Genomic DNA, 17,687 nt, shown 5'->3' with positions numbered 1-17,687 from the left:
AAACCCCACCGGTCTGCTGTAACAGTGAATGGTGACTTAGAATTCAATGAGCCTTTTGCCTCAATTATGGTGCCGGTAAGAGTTTTACCTGTCCCAAAATCTCACCATGGCAAGATTCTCCAAACACCAGTGCAAAAGTCAAAGCATCACTCTGTATCCTCCTTTGTTACTCTGAATCCCTAACAAAATCATGCACACACTCCCATGAATATGTTTGTATGTATACAAAGGGGCTGCTAAAGACATTCTTGTGGAATGTCTTGTTGCATAACATGCTGAACACCTCATTTATTCAGCTACATCAATGGTTCACAGCACTATTAAGACATCCTTAATTTGACTGGCATTCCTAACAAATATTCAACAAAGAGTGATTATAATTATTATAATTATAATTACCTTGGAACCAAATCACATCCTAATGTGTAAGCAGTGTAGGGCCAGTAAAGAAAACTGTTCATATACCAACACAGCAATACCTCACCCCCTATCCACCCCCCCCCCCCAAAAAATCACAGGTCAACTTCAAAATGAAAGAAAATGGAGGAAGTTTGGTCCAGACTTTCATTTCAATACTGGGGAAGAGAGGAACAACCTGAATTTGGCTGACATTTCCCAATGGCAAAATCACCACCCCGAAAAGAGTTGAAACAGGAAAAGCTCCAGCAGGACCAAGATCTTGGCAATCTAAAGCTGGGTTCCTAAGTTTGGGATGTGTCTGACTAACTCTATCACAGGCACACTCTGCAAATGCTCTGCCCTTTTATCCTCACATCCAGGTAAATTATGAAAATGGCTTTGGCTTCACTGAAGATTTTTTTGTTACAGAACAGAGTTCTGAAACTTGAGGGTGCGAGCTGCCTGCTGAAGTAAAGGAGGGAGAACTGCAACACAGAGCTGGGTGTGAGATACAAAAAATCTTAAGTTTATTTAACAATGTTAACATTTAATACATAGACACAGAACAGTTCTCTTTGTCTGGACCTTACAGACTTTATTCCATCTCCTCTACCACCCTAGCTCAGCTCTCAGAGAAATGAAAGGGATAGCGCTGAAATGATAAAGCCAGTTACTTGAGGAGCTTTTAATTTAGCTTTTCTTTTAATCATTGGCCAATCCTATTTCCTTTTAGTCATAACATTTCTATTTCCATTCTACTCCACAGAGTCAATGACAGGTAAAAAAATATGGAAAATTCTAGGACAATCTAAAATTCTGTTGTACTTAGTTTTATTTCTGAAGTGCTAGAATTCCTACAAAGGCTTCTTTAAAAGGCCAGAGAGGTTGCTCAGAGAGACTGTGGCTGCCCCATCCCTGGAAGTGTTCACAGCCAGGTTGGGATGGGGTCCTGAGCACCCTGATCTACTGAATGGCATCCCTGCCCATGGCAGGTGGGGTTGGAAGAAGATGATCTTTAAGGTCTCTTCCAACCCAAATCATTCTGTGATTCTATGAAATGACTCCTGATTAGCCCCATTCAAGTGTTAAATGCAAGAGGTTTTATTGTTTTTATTTTGTTTTTTTAAATAACCCCATAGTGGTCACGAATGTCAAACCCTGTTTTAAACGTCTCTAGAAGCATTTTTAGACCTAGATGTCTAAACGTAGGTCATGAAAAGAAAGGTTAACTCCCGATAGTCACTGCAATGCCTTCGGTTTTACAGCTTACTCTGGAAGTGCCGCAAGAGGAATCTGAAAGACACAAGACACCCAAGTTTACATAATTGGCATTAAAAGGTTGTTAACCTTCACAGAGTAGTAGCTATCTGTTGTTGGCAGTCAGAGGACAGCACTTTACTACAAGCCCATGAATTTTCAGAAGGGCTGAGCATCTTTGCCTTTGGCAGGAGCTCTAGCTCAGGTCAGCTAAGGACAGCATGTGCCCACAGCAGGCACCAGGGTGCCCTGGCAGACCCTGCTGCACCCACATGCGGACACACCAGTTGCTTCAGAACAATTGTTGCAGCCTCGTGATGGCACAGACAAAACACCACTTATTGCAGGAACAGTGGAAATGTCCTGCACCAACTATGAGCAAGTATTTCAGGAGCTTCAGCAGGAGACTGCCACATCTCATTTGGGTGGCATGCAACATGAGCATCACAAAAGGGCATTGTTTTGGAGGCAGGGCAGCATGCTGCTCTCTAAGGGATCACCAACAAGATGTTCCTGTAGATGATTTTGCAGTTCAGGAGGTTAAAAGGGCCAAGCTGCTCCATGGAGTACCCATGAGACCACAGCATGCTCCCTTCTCTGCCCCTACTTACAGAGTGTAGAGCCAAGCCACCCTCTGAGTAGGGTGATTAGTACAGACCTCCCAGAGCTGTCCTTGTCACTTTCTACCTTCAGTTCCTTATTGCTGCCTTAAGAGCCTAGATTCCTGAACTTCCCTAAATTACATCCACACACTCAGGCTGGCGGTTACTCTACAAAGGGCCATCCCACACTGCTACCTGGAGTGATGTCACTGCAGCACCTGACACTGCAGGCGCAGGTCACTTGATCTGCTCTGACAGGGATCAGCCCCTCAGCTCTGATCAGCACAAGCAGAAGCACAGGAGGAAATCCTCTCCGGTCACCTCTCACAGCATTCATCTCCCACAGCCACATGCCATACCATGGAAGGCACAGAGCTAAGTAGCAGGAAAAATTCCACTGACCAAACCTACTTCTTACTGGGTGTATTTTGTGCTTTGCTAGAAGAACAGTCTACAACACTTCCACCAGCACTTTCAGGCTTCTTAGAGATCTGCTGTCAGCTACAAACTGTCCTTAATCCAGATATCAAGTTTAACCGGGATAATAAATAAAGCAGTCAAATTTGAATTTTTCAAAAGCATGATTTTTCTTTTTAATAAACCATAGACCAAAGTAGTCTTGGAGATGGAGTTATCAGAGCCTAAATTTCCATTCACTCACTAGGAGGCACTTGATCTACAGCTAAAGACTTTTCTTTAATTTTTAAGCCTGTCCTTTACCAAACTGGAGGACCATCCAATGGCAGGACAACCAGTATCTAGATTTTTTTTTTTTTAAGAACTCCTCTCTGCTCTGCAAAGTCCTTCCCAGGGTAAAAATGCGACTGCAGAAGTTTGAGCTCTTACACCAGACAATAAATACCAATTCAGGAGCAGTGGCAGATGTGGAGGTCAGTAAGGGAACACAAGGATACCCTGAGACTTTCAGAACTGCAGGAGCGAAGAAAAATAAGTAACAGAGGAGGAATGCAGCTGTGCAGCACCCCCCCACAACAGCCCTCCTCGGGGACTGCAGCCTCTTTCCTAGTGACACTGGAATCCCTAATCAACTACTTCCCACTTTTCTTTCAGTGTGTCACACTCCTTTTTGTGTCCCTTTCCTCCTTCCTCCCCTGAGCTTTCTGCTCCACAGCTGCTCTCTCTGGCATTTCAATGAGATAGTTGGACGCTCGCTTTAAGGTAAGAGCTATCAGTCTCCCTTCTGAGACAGGCAGAAGAACTGGGACAACACAGCACCACTTGAGCAGCACATATAGACTGAGCACTAGTGAGCACTGCTGAAGCAAGGGGGGGATCACAACCCCACTGTGCTGGTGCAGCTCTACAGACAGTCCCAGAAAAAGCTGCTCTTCCTCTCCCTCCAGCACCAGCGAGGAAACACTGGCACAGCTTGTACCAGTACTAAGAGGAGAAAAGCAGCACAAGTGATGGAAGGCTCTAAGCTGTGCACTCCTGACAGCAATCCTATCCAGACAGCTCAGTAACTTTACCAGGAACTGTTCCTGCTCTGCTTATAGTGAAGGAAGAGATGGACTTGCAGTGCTGTGAAATGTCCTGCCCCCTTGAACAGCCTGGGAAATCCTGCACACTAAGGGCAAAAGAACAGACACTGAAGGCAGTAACTTCCCAGGGATGGCTCCAGTGTTCATATATCAACATCTAAAAGGCCTTTGAGATCAGACACTTCTTAAATCAACTAGAAGGCTGACCTGTCTTCCAGACAGGCACATCCATGCAGGTTGCCTCTGCAGGGTAATGGTTTATGCCAACAGGCATTTTGGCCCAGATCATTAAACATCTTTCTACACTTCTAATAACTACAGCTCCCTTTTCCTTCTTCTGTATCACCACCATCCCAGTATTGTGAGACTCTTCCTGTAGGATCATGTACATTACACAAATTACAGAGAGGGAAGGCTCTGCAGAACTGAAAAGCACAGATGTGAGAAGTCAGAAGAACTTACAGCCGCACCTGTCCTCCTCAGTGATCGACTTCAGCGTCTTCAAACTGCCCGGCAACTACTGGCGCTATGTCCACCTCCATCCCATCTGAAAAAAACAGCCAGTACTCCGTAAACAAGCAGATGAGGGATGACGTTTCCACGAGAAATAGAGCGGGTGCCCTCTGCTGACAAGAGGTGGCCAGGACAGAAAACCCCTTCACTGAACTTCTGAAAGCAGCCTAAGGAAACACTGATGAGCTCACAAGATAGTGGGTTTGCTCCAGCTCATCAGTCAGTCACTTAAAGATGTCACCACTTCCTACAGCCTCATCTCACCCTGTCTTATTAAAAGACTTAAACACTGGATTTTAACTATTTCATGTTTTAAATGAAGTTTTGGTGTAACAAATGGCACGATTCCTTTGAATAACTTTATTCTAGCAGAAAGAGGCTGCATCCTGTTCTGAAACAATCATTGAAAAGAAAGAGCAACTGCCCTATGCCACAATGTCAAAAAATAATGTAACTCTGAAACTGAGCAGCCCTGGAGATACTCATAATCGCAGCAAATCCAGCAGCAGTACTACAGCAAATAAGATTAGGAAAGTAAACAAAGCTGATGAAGATGACTCTGAGGCACATGACATACTTGCTGTTCAATTTATATTCATTTCTGGAATTTTGGGATTCAGAAACCTGACTAGATTTTCAAACAAAGCGCACTGCTGAAACAGGAGCATATCACGTATGGTTGTCTTTACATTACATAAATTTATTCAAAATTGCAGAACAAATAGAACCTTAACTGACAAAACAAGTAAGATTAAAAGCCCCTCCCTGTGGATGAGAACAAATTCGTTATTACTCTGTAGAAATCCACAACTGCTGCATCATTTTCCATCTTTCAAAAACATGAGGGCATATAAAAAACACTGCAATTTATATATAAAAGAAGCAATGCTACTAAACTACTTCGCTGTTCTTCTCCAAGATAATATATTGCTCTAGGGAAAACAGCACACAGAAAAGACAAAGTCTGAGAAATCAGGTGTTTTTCGCCCAACAAAAAAGAAATTTTGCTCCTTAAATACATAGATTTAACAATCAATAGAATTAAGAGACAGCATTCTTCAGGAAAATAGATCTTTTAAAATAAATCTATTTCTGTGTGTTTGAATGATTCAGAATTCACCCTGAACTCTGTTAAGAGAATTGTTAACTTATAATTTAGGGTATTAGGAAAAAAAACTAAAACCAAAACCCAAATAAAAACTACAACTCATTTACAGTAGAAACTGTTTCCTAATCCCAGTGTAGACTGATAACTTTAGGGTTTTTTTTCCTAATCAACTTCACTTTACCACTCTTACAGGAAATCATACCAGGAAGAATCAAGTGTTCTTAACACTGAAGTGCTCACTCTTTAACAGAGCAGCCCTCAATCCACAGCAGGCAACATGCTGCCCACAGGGCCACAGGCCTGTGGGTGATCCCTCACCTTTTGCAGAAGGTATCACCTACAGCACTGCACTTGCTCAGTCCTGGTGTTAATGCATCAGCAGGATGGGAGAAGCAACACTTTCATATCATAGAACCAGAGAATAGTTTGGGTTGGAAGGGACCTTGCAGCCATGGGCAGGGACACCTCCCACTAAAGCAGGCTGCTCAAAGCCCCATCCAGCCTGGTCTTGAACACTTTCAGAGATGGGGCATCCACAGCTTCTCTGGGCAAGTGGCTCACCAGCCCCATGGTAAAAAATCTCTCCTTCTATTGTCTGAATCGCCCCCTCCTTTTGTTTGAAGCCATTCCCCCTTGTCCTACTGATGCCTTTTCCTGGTCTTAAAATCAAGAGTCAAACACAGTTAGAAGGGAAAAAGGGATTTTACCTCTGTATTTATTTTAAGGATCCTTAGGTGCACCACATCCAGGTCAAATGCACCTCCATGCACACCGCAATGCACCCCCCCAAAAGATCGGGTATAACATTTTAGGTCTTATTAATTAGCATATCTATCAAAGATTCCCCAATGAGAGGCTCAAATGAGCACCCCCTCCCCAAGGAACCTTCCCCTGGATGGTTCTATCTTAGTTTACAGAATGTGTTCTGGAGAGGACCTTGGGGTCTGGGGCACACTGATCCCTAACTATGAAGCTTCTAAAATGTTTAGTCTCCTAGCTTGACAAACAAGTCTAAGAATGTAGGCTAAAAAACACTAAGAATACAGAAGTTGTAGAAAAGTATAAAAGGGGTATAAAAGAAAGGGCAAAAAAATCATCATGGCACCACTACAGCAACAGGCCTCACAAATAAGTCTGTCCCCATCTTTAAGTACTGAAAGGCTTCAGTAAGGTCTCCCCAGAGCCTTCTCTTTTCCAGGCTGAACAACCCCAATTCTCTCAGCCTGTTTCCATAGCAGAGGTGCTCCAGCCTCCTGATCATCCTCATGACCTCCTCTGGGCTCACTCCAGTAGGTCCATATCCTGTTATGCTGAGGACCCCAGAGCTGGATGCAGCACTCCAGGTGGGGGCTCACCAGAGTGGAGAAGAGGGGCAGATTCCCCTCCCTTGTCCTGCTGGCCACCCTGCTTTGGAGACAGCCTAGGACATGACTGGTGTTCTGGGCTGCGAGTGCACATTGCCAGGTTGTGTTCAACTTTTCACCCACCAGCACCCCCAAGTCCTTTTTGGCAGGACTGCTCTTAATCCCCTCATCTCCCACCTTCTGTTGAGACTGGGAGTTGCCCAAACCCTGGGGGAGCACCTTGCACTTGGCCTTATTGAACCTCATGAGGTTCCCACAGACCCACTCCTCAGGTTTGTCCAGGACCCTCTGGATGGCATCCCATCCTTCAGGAATGTCAACCGCACCCCTCAGCTTGGTGTCGTCTGCAAACTTGCTGAGGGTGCACTCAATCCCACTGGCTGTGTCATTGATGAAGACAATTCTTCAGTAAAACAAAAGCATGTCTTACCTTCAAACTCCCTTATGGAGTCCTCTGTTCTCACTCCAGCCATGTTGTACTGGGTGCTGACAGACTGGGCTAACATGCCTTCTAATCTCTCCAGCGTGGCCTGGCCTTCTGCAGTTAAATGTGACAATCCCTCTTCATATGTGTAAAAGCTCGGGATGTCACCTTGTTCTAGCTCTGCAAAAACAAGTTTGTGTTTATCAGAGCTAAGTTTAGGAGCCAGAAACATGCAGAGGTTGAGGAACAGGGGAGCAGCTGGGCAAGTTATGCTCAGATGAACTGACTCAGATTAAAAAGGTGCTTACATCAGGTACAGAATACACAGAGTGATGTGAACTGACCACACAGCAGCACGGGCACTGAACCTGCACTAGCACAGCCACTGGGAACAGGAAAGGCTGCTCTTTGTGTCTGTGGGCTTTGGAGAGCCAGAACAATGCTTTTGCTGAACTCCTGTGATTTGTGACAGCTAAACTACAGGTTTTCTGCAGATTTATGCATTTCTATACAGTGCCTGTGACAAAAGGGATGTTTAGGCAAGATGAATAAACAATTATGACAGATACCAGGTATCCAAGTGCTGGCAGGTATTTCAAAAGAAGCAACTGTTACCAACCACGGGCCTCAACATCGTACTCGTCCCCTTCGTAATCGTTGTCTGAGTCCTCATCGTCCGGGTCTGGGTGCAGGGCCTGGCACTCACACATCGCTGAGAACATGGCTTCCACTGCAGGAACACAAGTGAACACAAACCTCCACCAACATCCCAAAGCAACAGGCAAGAAACCCTGCTCCAAGTGATCAAAGGGATTCAGAATACTCCTTTAGCAGAACCACAACTGAATTCGTATTTGAAAACATCATCCAACAAGCCAGAAGCCAGGTAAGAAACAAATCAGGTTTCAGAGATCCAGCCTGGAGCTTTAGCCTCTTAACAGCACTTTTGCATTATTTCATTGATGATAAAGTTTTATCAATGGACAATTCTGTCTGTGGTTACCCACTGCAGGAATCCTTGCAGCATCTCATCTATCAGATTCCTAAAACTTGAATCCAACTGCGAGCCCCACACTGGACAGGATATGACAGCTTTCCAGTGGTAGTGTCAGGACATTAGCATGTTTCTAATGAAATTGTCACTGACTCAAATATCACTGAATTTGTAATCAAAAAGTCATTTCCCATACATGCTCTCTTCAAATGTGTATAAGTGAGATTATCCATGTTGTGTATTTATACTCAACAGTTTCTATTTTAAAGCATTAGAATTTTACTTGAGAAGCAGATGCTTGAAATAGTCCATCTTCAAGCCAGATAAAACTGTTCGTTCCAGCACACAGGAATCAAGTCATTAGAGAAAGACACTGAAGGATCCTGGTATTTGCATCTCTACACCCCAGTGTCTTCCACACATAGCCAGGACTTGAAAGTAAAACACAGTTCCCCTCCTCACTTACAGGCTGATTTGTCACTAGGTACGAATCTGAATTCCGCAATCGGTTCAACGTCATCATCGCTGTCGTCCTCCTCCCCTTCAGTCATGGGAGCCTCTTTTGTCTCCTCTTTAGGAAATTGAAAGATTTAGAAGAAATATGTTTATTTTGTCCAAAAAAAAAAAAAAAGCCATTTGTTTATTTTTTCAGGAACACACACATAATCAAGTCAGAAACAACCTGAGAGAGGCACAAAACCTCCACTGCGTTCTCCCAAAAAACCCCACGAGACTCCTAGACCTACATGGATATATGAGGCCCTCTCATAGCACATCAAAAACACTTGCAACACACAGGCAAGCTTCTCTGTTTATAACTTTAGGACTTAAGATTTCTGTACTGGTCACACAATGTATTAATGTATTTCAGGAAAATTACCTGATTCTTATTAAGAACAACTGTGCTCAAAACCCCCAATTCACAATTGTTACCATTTTTAAAATCACATGGATGTTTTTTAGGGATCCTTAACATTACTGTCATGAAATCAGCTAGGTTCCAGTGGGGCCCCTCACAGGGGACTCTGACATGTGCAGAGGATGCCTGTTCCATCTCCAAGATTCCTAGTCAGCCAGCAAGATGTGAGAAGTACAAAGTGCACCCAGAGCCAGTGACAACTGCGGTGCTTCCTGACTTATGCAAGACATGTACATGAATAAATGAGCATCGCTGTGGCATTTTCCTTTCTACGAATAAAAACCCCACAAAAATGGCTGCAGTTCATCACTTCGGGGCTGGGGACACTGCATTGACAGCCTCAAAAGTGCACAATAATTTTCTACAGGAGAAGAGGCTGTTCCACTGAGAGTGGTTTTTATCACATACAAAACTGGCACCACCAAGAATACAAAGACGCCAAGAAGCTGCCAGCCAGCTGCCCCAAAAATGAAGTGTGCAAGGAAGCTACCCAGTCCTTTTTCAACTGACACCCACAGGCACAGCTTGTTACTGTTGAGCCCAGCTCTTTGTTTTCAATGCAGTCAACCTCTGAGTGCCTTTTTCTAAAAAAAAGGGGTGAGGACAAGGCACAAACATGCAGAGAGCATACGCAAAACTTTCAGAGGAAGAACAAAATGTACCCTGCACAACAGAGAATGAAGACTCCTGCAGCCAATTAAGTGGAAAGGTTTAACACTATTCAGCAGTTAAAATTGCAGGCTAGGGCTAGACTTGGATAAGTAAAAGCTACTTGCTGTGGAAGATTTACTGTAGGCAGGGTACTAAAAATACTAAAAAATACTAAAAAAAATACACAAAAAATACCCACAAAAACCAGTCTATTAAGGATTTCTAGAAAAGGGCTTTCACAGGATATCTGTATTTTCAAATTTTTAAATCAAATGGAATTAAAAGCTAGAAACAGTGTCTTTCTTCAGACGAGGCTCTGTTTACTTCAAAATAACCACAGTGAAAGGAAAATGAGGAAGAACCATGAGGTGTATGCAAATGTCCTCTTATTTGTAGTGATAGACTGTCAGAGAACATTAGTAACATAAGAGAAGGAAATAATGAAGAACATTAATAGCTTAAAAGCGTCTCCACCTCCTCAGAGTCTTGTCATTACTTTCTGGATGCATTAAAAAAAAACCTAAATGCCAGGTTTTAGCCTTTAGCTGTGATGACCAGTAGGCACGAAGGGGAAAAGGAGACTCGCTAAAGACCTCACACTTTTTAATCTTCAACTGAGATGGCAGTTTTTGACGCACTTAACAGGTCTGCCAGAAGAAAAATATAAATATATATATAAAATATACAGTATATATATATATAAAAATACAGTCTTCATACAAACAATGAAACAGAAAGCTTTGCTTTCTCTATATCAAAGCAAGAATGGTCAAAAAGAGGGGTTTTGTGGGCAATCTACAAAGATCCATTTAAGCCTGGTAACATGACCTATCGCCTTTTCTTGTTTGTTTTTAACCAAGCTGTGGGAGAAAATGAATGAAAAGTTTCCAGGCTGTGAAACAGCAGGAATTCATCAAGCCTGGAGAGGGCAGCAACATTAACATAAATTCAATAAAGAAAAAACCATACTCAAGATGGAATCACAGGGAGACTGGCAGAGGAACTAAATTGTTTAAAACAGTGTAAGAGGGCAGAGAACTGATTCTCAGCAGCTTCAGCGTACACAGCCACAAGCTGAGAGCACAACTGTAAAGAAGTGACTCTAAATCCATGCAAAGCTGTGCTTCTAAAATAACCATCCTTCAGGAAAATAAAAAAGAAAATACAAGCAATTACTTAAATTACTTAAAATCAACATTTACTCCTTCTGAGGAGGAAAGCCTGTCACTCGGGGCTGCGTGGGAGCAGGAGCAACACTCCAGGCATACCTTCGAACTTGGCGTTCACCATGACGTACAAGTGCTCCCTTGGGTAGGCACTCAGGTCCCTGGAGACAGCATGTAAACTAATGGTGGGATAATCCAAGGAGAAGCCAACTCCAGAGTTTTCCAGCCAAGACAGGCGACTAGCAAGGGAGGAAAAAAGGAAGACACAAGTTAGAAACTAACAGAGGAATCCACAGTACCTGACTCAAGCGTGCAGAAAACTAAGCCCAAAAGAGAACTTGTAGACAAGGCACTTAGCCAACTCTCCAGGCATATGGTCCTGGACCTGCCTGAACAGATCTTTACAACAGCATTAACTGATGGCTGAGGTAAAAGACACCTTTGCTTAGATGATGTGAAGCTAAGAACCCTAAACACATCACAGCTTTATCACATTTGCACTAAATGCTGAATTTCCTTCCCTACCTCTTCATTTTCTCCTCCCTGTAGATATCTATCATATACCAAAGGTAACTACAGAGGTTCCAGAGTGTGATTTATAATTCAAACTATTAAATGTGGTTTTTCAAGACAAAGAGAATACTGAAAGGCAAGTCAGCATCATAATTCCTAGAGGATTATACATCTGATGTGGGTATAGCCTGTTATGTGGATAAACAGCCAGTTCTGTGATCAGCAGAGCCATGTTATGGGTATTCCTCCACTCAGAACTTATGTGCTATAGCCTCTGCTTCCCCCACTTTCATTCTCATCCCTAACCACAGCAAGAGACAGAACAGATTATCACCACCAGGCCACTGCTTCCTTTGTATCAGAACAGTCAACATCTTTCTGGCCACTGAGAAATCAAACTTGAATGAGATTTGGGTGCCTGTGATCAGTGATGTCACACAGTGAACAGAAATACTGAGGGCCAGAAAGCAAGACCTCCACCATGTGCAAAACTCAGCATTCACAAGCTTTTGTGGTAGGACAAAACCAATGGAAAGGTCACAGAAGACTCCTTGCCTCGGAAAATCTGGCTGAGAGCAAGAGCTAGTGCAGTGGGAGCAAGGAATTTATCTCCTAGCCTCGACTGGCCAGTCCTCAATGTTTACAGCTGCTGGTGGAGAGTCAGTACATGGATCAAGAGCCACACTGTGCTCCTGGGCACTCCATTCTCCCATGGCACTCCTGCAAACACTGGTGTTTTCTGTTCACTTCCAGCAAGTGACTCTGGTGAAAGCTCTGTGATGCACTTGAAACACGTGGAGGGGAAGCTGGCAGCCCTGTAGGTGCCTCACACAAAAGTCTACTGAAGGCAACTTACAAAGAAGCTCAACATTACACGTCCTCAGAGCAGATACCCCACAAACAGAAGTCCTGATAACTGCAACCAAACTAAAATCAAACAGTAAACAAAATTCCAGATTCCTCTCCAACACATCACTAACAAGCTCAGGTGGGGCAAAAGCTCCTCTGACAATATTGGCCATTTCATCAAAGTTTCCTAGTCTGAGGTTTTGAAAAGCCAATTCACTCCTCAGTGCACATTTTAAATTACGTTTTTGTTCCAACAATGCTCTTCATCTGCAGAATATATTATGAGTACTTTTCCACGGTTAAAGAAAATTACATTGTTTCAAATATCAAGCTGTCTCCCTGAGCTATACAATGCAGGGAGGATTGAAAGGAGACCACAAAGAGCTCAGAAATCATCTTCCAGAATAACCAGACTGATTTCTGCCTAGTAAGAACATACAGTCTCCATGTGCTTAATGCAACATGAAAGATGTCACAGAACCACAGTAGTTATTAACAGCAGAAACCCAACAGCCCCGTCTACTCTGCTGTCACAAGGGGAGAGCTGACGTGGTTTTGATGATGAAATGGTTTGGGTTGGAAAAGACCTTAAACACCATCCAGTTCCAATCCCTTACCTTGGGCAAGGACACCTTCCACTACACCAGGATGCTCAAAGCCCCATCCAACTTGGCCTTAAACACTTCCAGGGAAGGGACATCCACAGCTTCTCTGGACAACTGGTGCCAGTGTCTCATCCCACTTACAGTAAAGAATTTCTTCCTAGTATCTAATCTAATCCTCTTTTACAGTTTGAAGCCATTCTCCCTTGTCCTATCACCACAGTTCCTGTCAAAGACCCCCTCCCTTTCTGGCTTCCCTGCATGCCCCTTCTGATACTGGGAGGTTGCCATGAGGTCTCCACACAACCTTCTCTTCTCCAGGCTGAACAACCCCAACTTCCTCACCCTGTCTTCGTAGCAGAGGTGCTCCAGTCCCCTTATCAACTTTGTCGTGTCCGCTGGACTTGCTCCAAGAGTTCCAGGTCCTTCTTATGCTGGGGACCCCAGAGCTGGATGCAGCACTCCAGGAGGGGTCTCAAAAAAGCAGGGGGCAGAATCCCCTCCCATGCCCAGCTAGCCACGCTGCTTTTGCTGTGGCCCAGGACACAACTGGCTTTCTGGGCTGCAAGTGCAAATTTCTCCACCACGCTGAGTTTTATAGAATGGTTTGGGTGGGAAGGAACCTTACAGCTATCTCGTTCCGGGCCCCTGCCGTGGGCAAGGACACCTCCCACTAGAGCAGGTTGCTCCAAATCCCATCCACCCTGGTCCTGAATGCCCCAGCCAGCCGGGTCCGTGGCCGTGCTGCTCCCGGGAGCAGCGGAACGCCCCCGCAGAGCCTCACGGCCCCTGGGGACCTCTCGCACACCACGGCCCCTTCCTCCGAACCCCCCATCCCGGGCCCCTCAGGGCCGTCCCGGGCAGCCCCCGAGGGGTGCCAGCCCCGCGCGTGTCCCGCACCTCTCGGCGATGTAGAGGGTGCCGGCGCCCAGGCTGCGCCCCGCCAGCAGCGCCTCCGTGTCCGGCTGCTGGTGCCGGACGCTGTCGGCCGGCGGCGGGAAGCGCTTGAGGAAGCTCATGGCGCCGCCGCCGCCTCCCTGCTCCACCATGGCGGCCGCCGGAAGCGGAACGCGCCGCTCGCTCTGTGATGCAATTCCGCCCCGGGACGCGGTGTCAGCGCCGCGATCCCGTTCCGCGGGGCCGGGGCGCTGCGGTCGGGGTGCCACGAGTGCCGCGGGCGGGGCTGGAGTTAACTCTTTGTCTGGAAGAGAGGAGCAAAGGGGAGCGCTGAGGTGGTCGCTGAGGGCTGGAGCACCTCTGCTGTGGGGACAGGCTGAGAGCTGTTCTCCGAAGAGAACGGTCCGGGGAGACCGTACAGCCCCTTCCAGTACCTAAAGGGGGATACAGGAGAGCTGGACAGGGACTTTGGACAAGGACACGAAGGGATAGGATAAGGGGAAAAGGCTTCAAACTGACGGAGAGCAAGGTGAGATTAGATATTGGGAAGGAATTCTTCCCTGTGAGGGTGATGAGGCACTGGCAAAGGCTGCCAAGAGAAGCTGTGGATGCCCCATCCCTGGAAGTGTTCAAGGCCAGGTTGGATGGGGCTTTGAGCACCCTGGTGTAGTAGAAGGTGTCCCTGCCCATGGCAAGGGGTTTGGAACTAGATGGTTGGAACAGGTCTTTAATGTCCCTTCCAACCCAAACCATTCTGTTTCTGTAATTGACAGTACCAAGAGCAGTCATAGAACCATTGAATATCCTGAACTGGAAGGGACCCACAATGATCATTGAGTCCATCTCCCAGCCCTGCACAGGACACCACAAGAATCGCACCATGTGCTTGAGAGCATTGTCCAAATGCTTCTTGATCTCTGCCATATCTATTTTAGCCTGCAAGTCTCTGTTGGACAGGTGACAGAGGGAAAGACAAACACAGCGGCTTTTCAATTACCATTATTGGATGCTGGAAAGGGAATTTTTGGTGGGTGATCAGCACCCAGTGTCTCATAAATACACACAGAGAAGAAAAAGAAAATCACAAGTACCTGAATTGCTTAATTTGCTTAACCAGTTGATTTCCCTCAGCAGTGATGAAGTTGGGGTCAGGAGCCCGACACTATTGCAGTACCTGGTGAGCTGGGGGTGTCTCAGGACAGCACACTGCAGGGATGGAAAGGCTGCCACCCTCTCAGGAGCACTGGCCCTGTTTCTTCCCCCAGATTTACACCATTTCTCTTGCTACTGCAGTGAGAAACAGGGATTACTGACGCATCAGTGAAGTACATCTCTGTCCAGGCATGCTCCTGGTAATGCCATCAGTGAGACAGCATCACTGCAAACATCCCTTCTCCCTGACTTGTCAGGATGACAAATGCTCCTGCCATAGCAACATGCCAAGAGCCATGCAACTTGTTAGCTTTTCATGGATGTTCATCTTCCCTTTTATCAGTTTAAATTTTCTTTTTAGGAGTCATTTACCTACCTGTGTTCAAATGCAGGTTCTCACAAACATGAACCAATTATTACAAGATTAGATCCCCATCTTTCCTTTCTCTGGACTTTCTTAGCTATGGTCTTGGACAGCAAAGAGCAGAACATAACATGGTTCTCTTAGGCTGAGCTATTGACCATGCTTTGGAAAGCTGCTCAACCATGCCTTCCCATTCTGGATTCTAATTAAGGAAATAATTGTTACTCATACAAATAATCACCTAGACCAAAATGAAAGCAAATTCCACTACAAAGTGATATTTAAACACCACTGGAACAGCTTGGAAAAACACAACAGAGGCAACAGGAGATGAGGAAAGGGGAATTCCTCAACCATCTTCAAGTTTGCCACACCAAGACAAGTGGTCAACCAGAAACAAAAATTTACAGTTCATCCATGAACACTGATCAGACTGTGGCAGCTGGTGGGAAGAGATCCAAATACATGGAAACACCATTCATTACACTTTGTGGTTATAAAGCAATGCTTCTGTTCATGTCCACCCCCTCTCACCCGATGTGGCTGTCATATTAGCCACAGAGAGTTCTCACCACCTTTGCAGTTAACTCCAAATCACACAACAACTTAAGGCAATTATAAATTAAGATTTCTGAGTGGTTGGGGTTGAATTACTGCAGTTTGAAGCCACTGCAGGGGAGCAGTAGAGTCTCCATTTCTCTTCCTGCATGCAAATGCAAGTCCTTCTTCTGTGGCACACCGCTCTTCCAAAAGAAAATGGGAAAATGGATGGTTTAAGCCCAGGCAGGAAGTTGGTTTTGAGGATGAGGCATTAAAGGAGGAGAAGAAATCCACATCTTCCTTGTTTACATAATCCAGACACTTCACACCAGAGTACTGAGTGCTGCACCTAACAGAAGCTTAGAGGTGAAGGCAGACATTTCCTCTAAGCTTGAATGGAACAGAATGGCACTATATGAAAACTTTTCTTCAGCTAAGTGAGTTAAAATCCAGCCTCAGACAGACATCTGAACACTGGATGTCCAGCAGTGATTTAGTCAACCAGGACCATGTTCAGAGGCAATGAAGAGCAGCAGGTACCTTCACAGGGTTAAGAGTCACCTTAGGACAGAAGGCAGGATTCACCATCCAGAGGAGCTTGTTTCTCTCCACAGCACTGCCTGCCATAAGGTGGCCAGTTCAGACTTAGATACCCCGAATCTGTTAAAAATTGAAGTGCAAAGTTTCAGCAGTGGATTTGGAGCAAGAGGACGGATTTCACAGCAATTTCTCATCACTACAGGAACATGCAGCAGCTTGACTGCAACCACAGACAGATTCAAAATAAAGATTGACAGGCTTCAGCAATTCACACAGAGAAGCCATTCTCTCCTTCGATTTGTTTCTTTCTCCCTGACTCTCTCCTGTTGAAGTCCCAAAATATCATCCACGTCCATTGCCACATGTCAGAACATCTGCTTCCTCAGTGCATCTCTGCAGATTTCCATTTTTTTCCCCATTTTTCCCAGGTTTTACACATCTGAACCTAAATAAATGAACCTGGCTCCTCTGTCAGGAGGAGCACATGGACACCTCATGGCTGTCTGCTGGAACAGCCAGCTGGGTACAGTGCCAGCTGCAGGCACACTGGCTTTTGTCAAGTGACTGCAACACCACTGTGAGGTGAGATACAAAAATTATATAGAAGATGGAACACACACAGAAAACCATCGTGACTGCAAAAACAAATCCATCAGTCTTCCCCACCATCAGCCAGAGCTGCTCAGAGAAAGAAAAGACTCTGTCAGTTGAGCTGCCATAATAAAACCAACATAAACCAGGAGTTGCCCGTCCCCATGGCAGGCAGTGGCCCTATCATGGAACAATACACAGCAGCCATTATTCAGTGCTCGTTTGAAAACTAAGAGAGGTACGTGCATGTGTAATGCCCATTAAAAAGCACTTATATCTGCAATACACATTATACTTTGTACATCAAGTTATTTCAATTTTTTTTTTATTATGACAATTTACATGTCATATTTATATGAAAGAAATGACAGTAGATATTATAACAAAACCATTATGAAAGAAAAGTTACACAATTAGGCCTACAAGCTATAAAATGGCTTCAGGCCCAGCTTATACACAAAGAGTTCTGACCAGACTGTAGTGAGAGACAACGCTGAACAATTCATTAACAAAAATATTGGCACCAGCCTTAACATTTTTTCTTACTTCATTTACAAGGAATACAGTATTTAAACAGTTGTGTACTGCAATTCTAAAAACATTAGCTGTTAATAAACTGCAGTTAACCCTTTGAGCACTATGCCACCATGACTTCCATTTAAAAAAGTTTTAACGCAGCATGTTTTACATGCACGTGGTATTACCAGTGGGAGGGAAAAGACAGTGAAAGCACCACCCAA

At 44.9% G+C, this 17,687-nt stretch overlaps 1 protein-coding gene across 2 annotated transcripts; it reads right to left on the bottom strand.

Moving 5' to 3' along the window:
• Window positions 1–530: 530 nt before the first annotated feature.
• Window positions 531–13,940, bottom strand: CLNS1A (chloride nucleotide-sensitive channel 1A). 2 transcript variants are annotated; one of them, XM_069016807.1, is made up of 7 exons: window positions 13,764–13,940; window positions 11,002–11,138; window positions 8,630–8,734; window positions 7,789–7,899; window positions 7,176–7,349; window positions 4,231–4,307; window positions 531–1,692 (listed from the first exon to the last, which is right to left on the bottom strand). In XM_069016807.1, exons 1-6 carry the CDS (start codon window positions 13,910–13,912, stop codon window positions 4,240–4,242), a joined length of 744 nt encoding a protein of 247 aa, XP_068872908.1. In that variant the 5' UTR covers window positions 13,913–13,940; the 3' UTR covers window positions 531–1,692; window positions 4,231–4,239. The 2 variants fall into 2 exon arrangements, with proteins under 2 accessions (XP_068872908.1, XP_068872900.1); XM_069016799.1 differs by having other exon boundaries at window positions 532–1,692; window positions 4,223–4,307; window positions 13,764–13,939.
• Window positions 13,941–17,687: the final 3,747 nt, after the last annotated feature.

Source organism: Aphelocoma coerulescens, chromosome 1 (assembly GCF_041296385.1).
Source record: "Aphelocoma coerulescens isolate FSJ_1873_10779 chromosome 1, UR_Acoe_1.0, whole genome shotgun sequence".
NCBI lineage: Eukaryota > Metazoa > Chordata > Aves > Passeriformes > Corvidae > Aphelocoma > Aphelocoma coerulescens.
The sequence above is the reverse complement of the archived record's forward strand: the minus strand, read 5'-3'. Positions and strand labels throughout refer to the sequence as shown.

Excerpts from the sequence above, each read along its gene's own strand:
- CLNS1A (XM_069016807.1), bottom strand. The coding sequence starts at position 13,912 with ATGGTGGAGCAGGGAGGCGGCGGCGGCGCCATGAGCTTCCTCAAGCGC. Across the intron at positions 7,350-7,788 it reads GTACGATGTTGAGGCCCGTG|AGCTAGAACAAGGTGACATC; the intron begins GTTGGTAACAGT and ends TTGTTTTTGCAG. Across the intron at positions 4,308-7,175 it reads CTCCATAAGGGAGTTTGAAG|ATGGGATGGAGGTGGACATA; the intron begins GTAAGACATGCT and ends TGTTTTTTTCAG.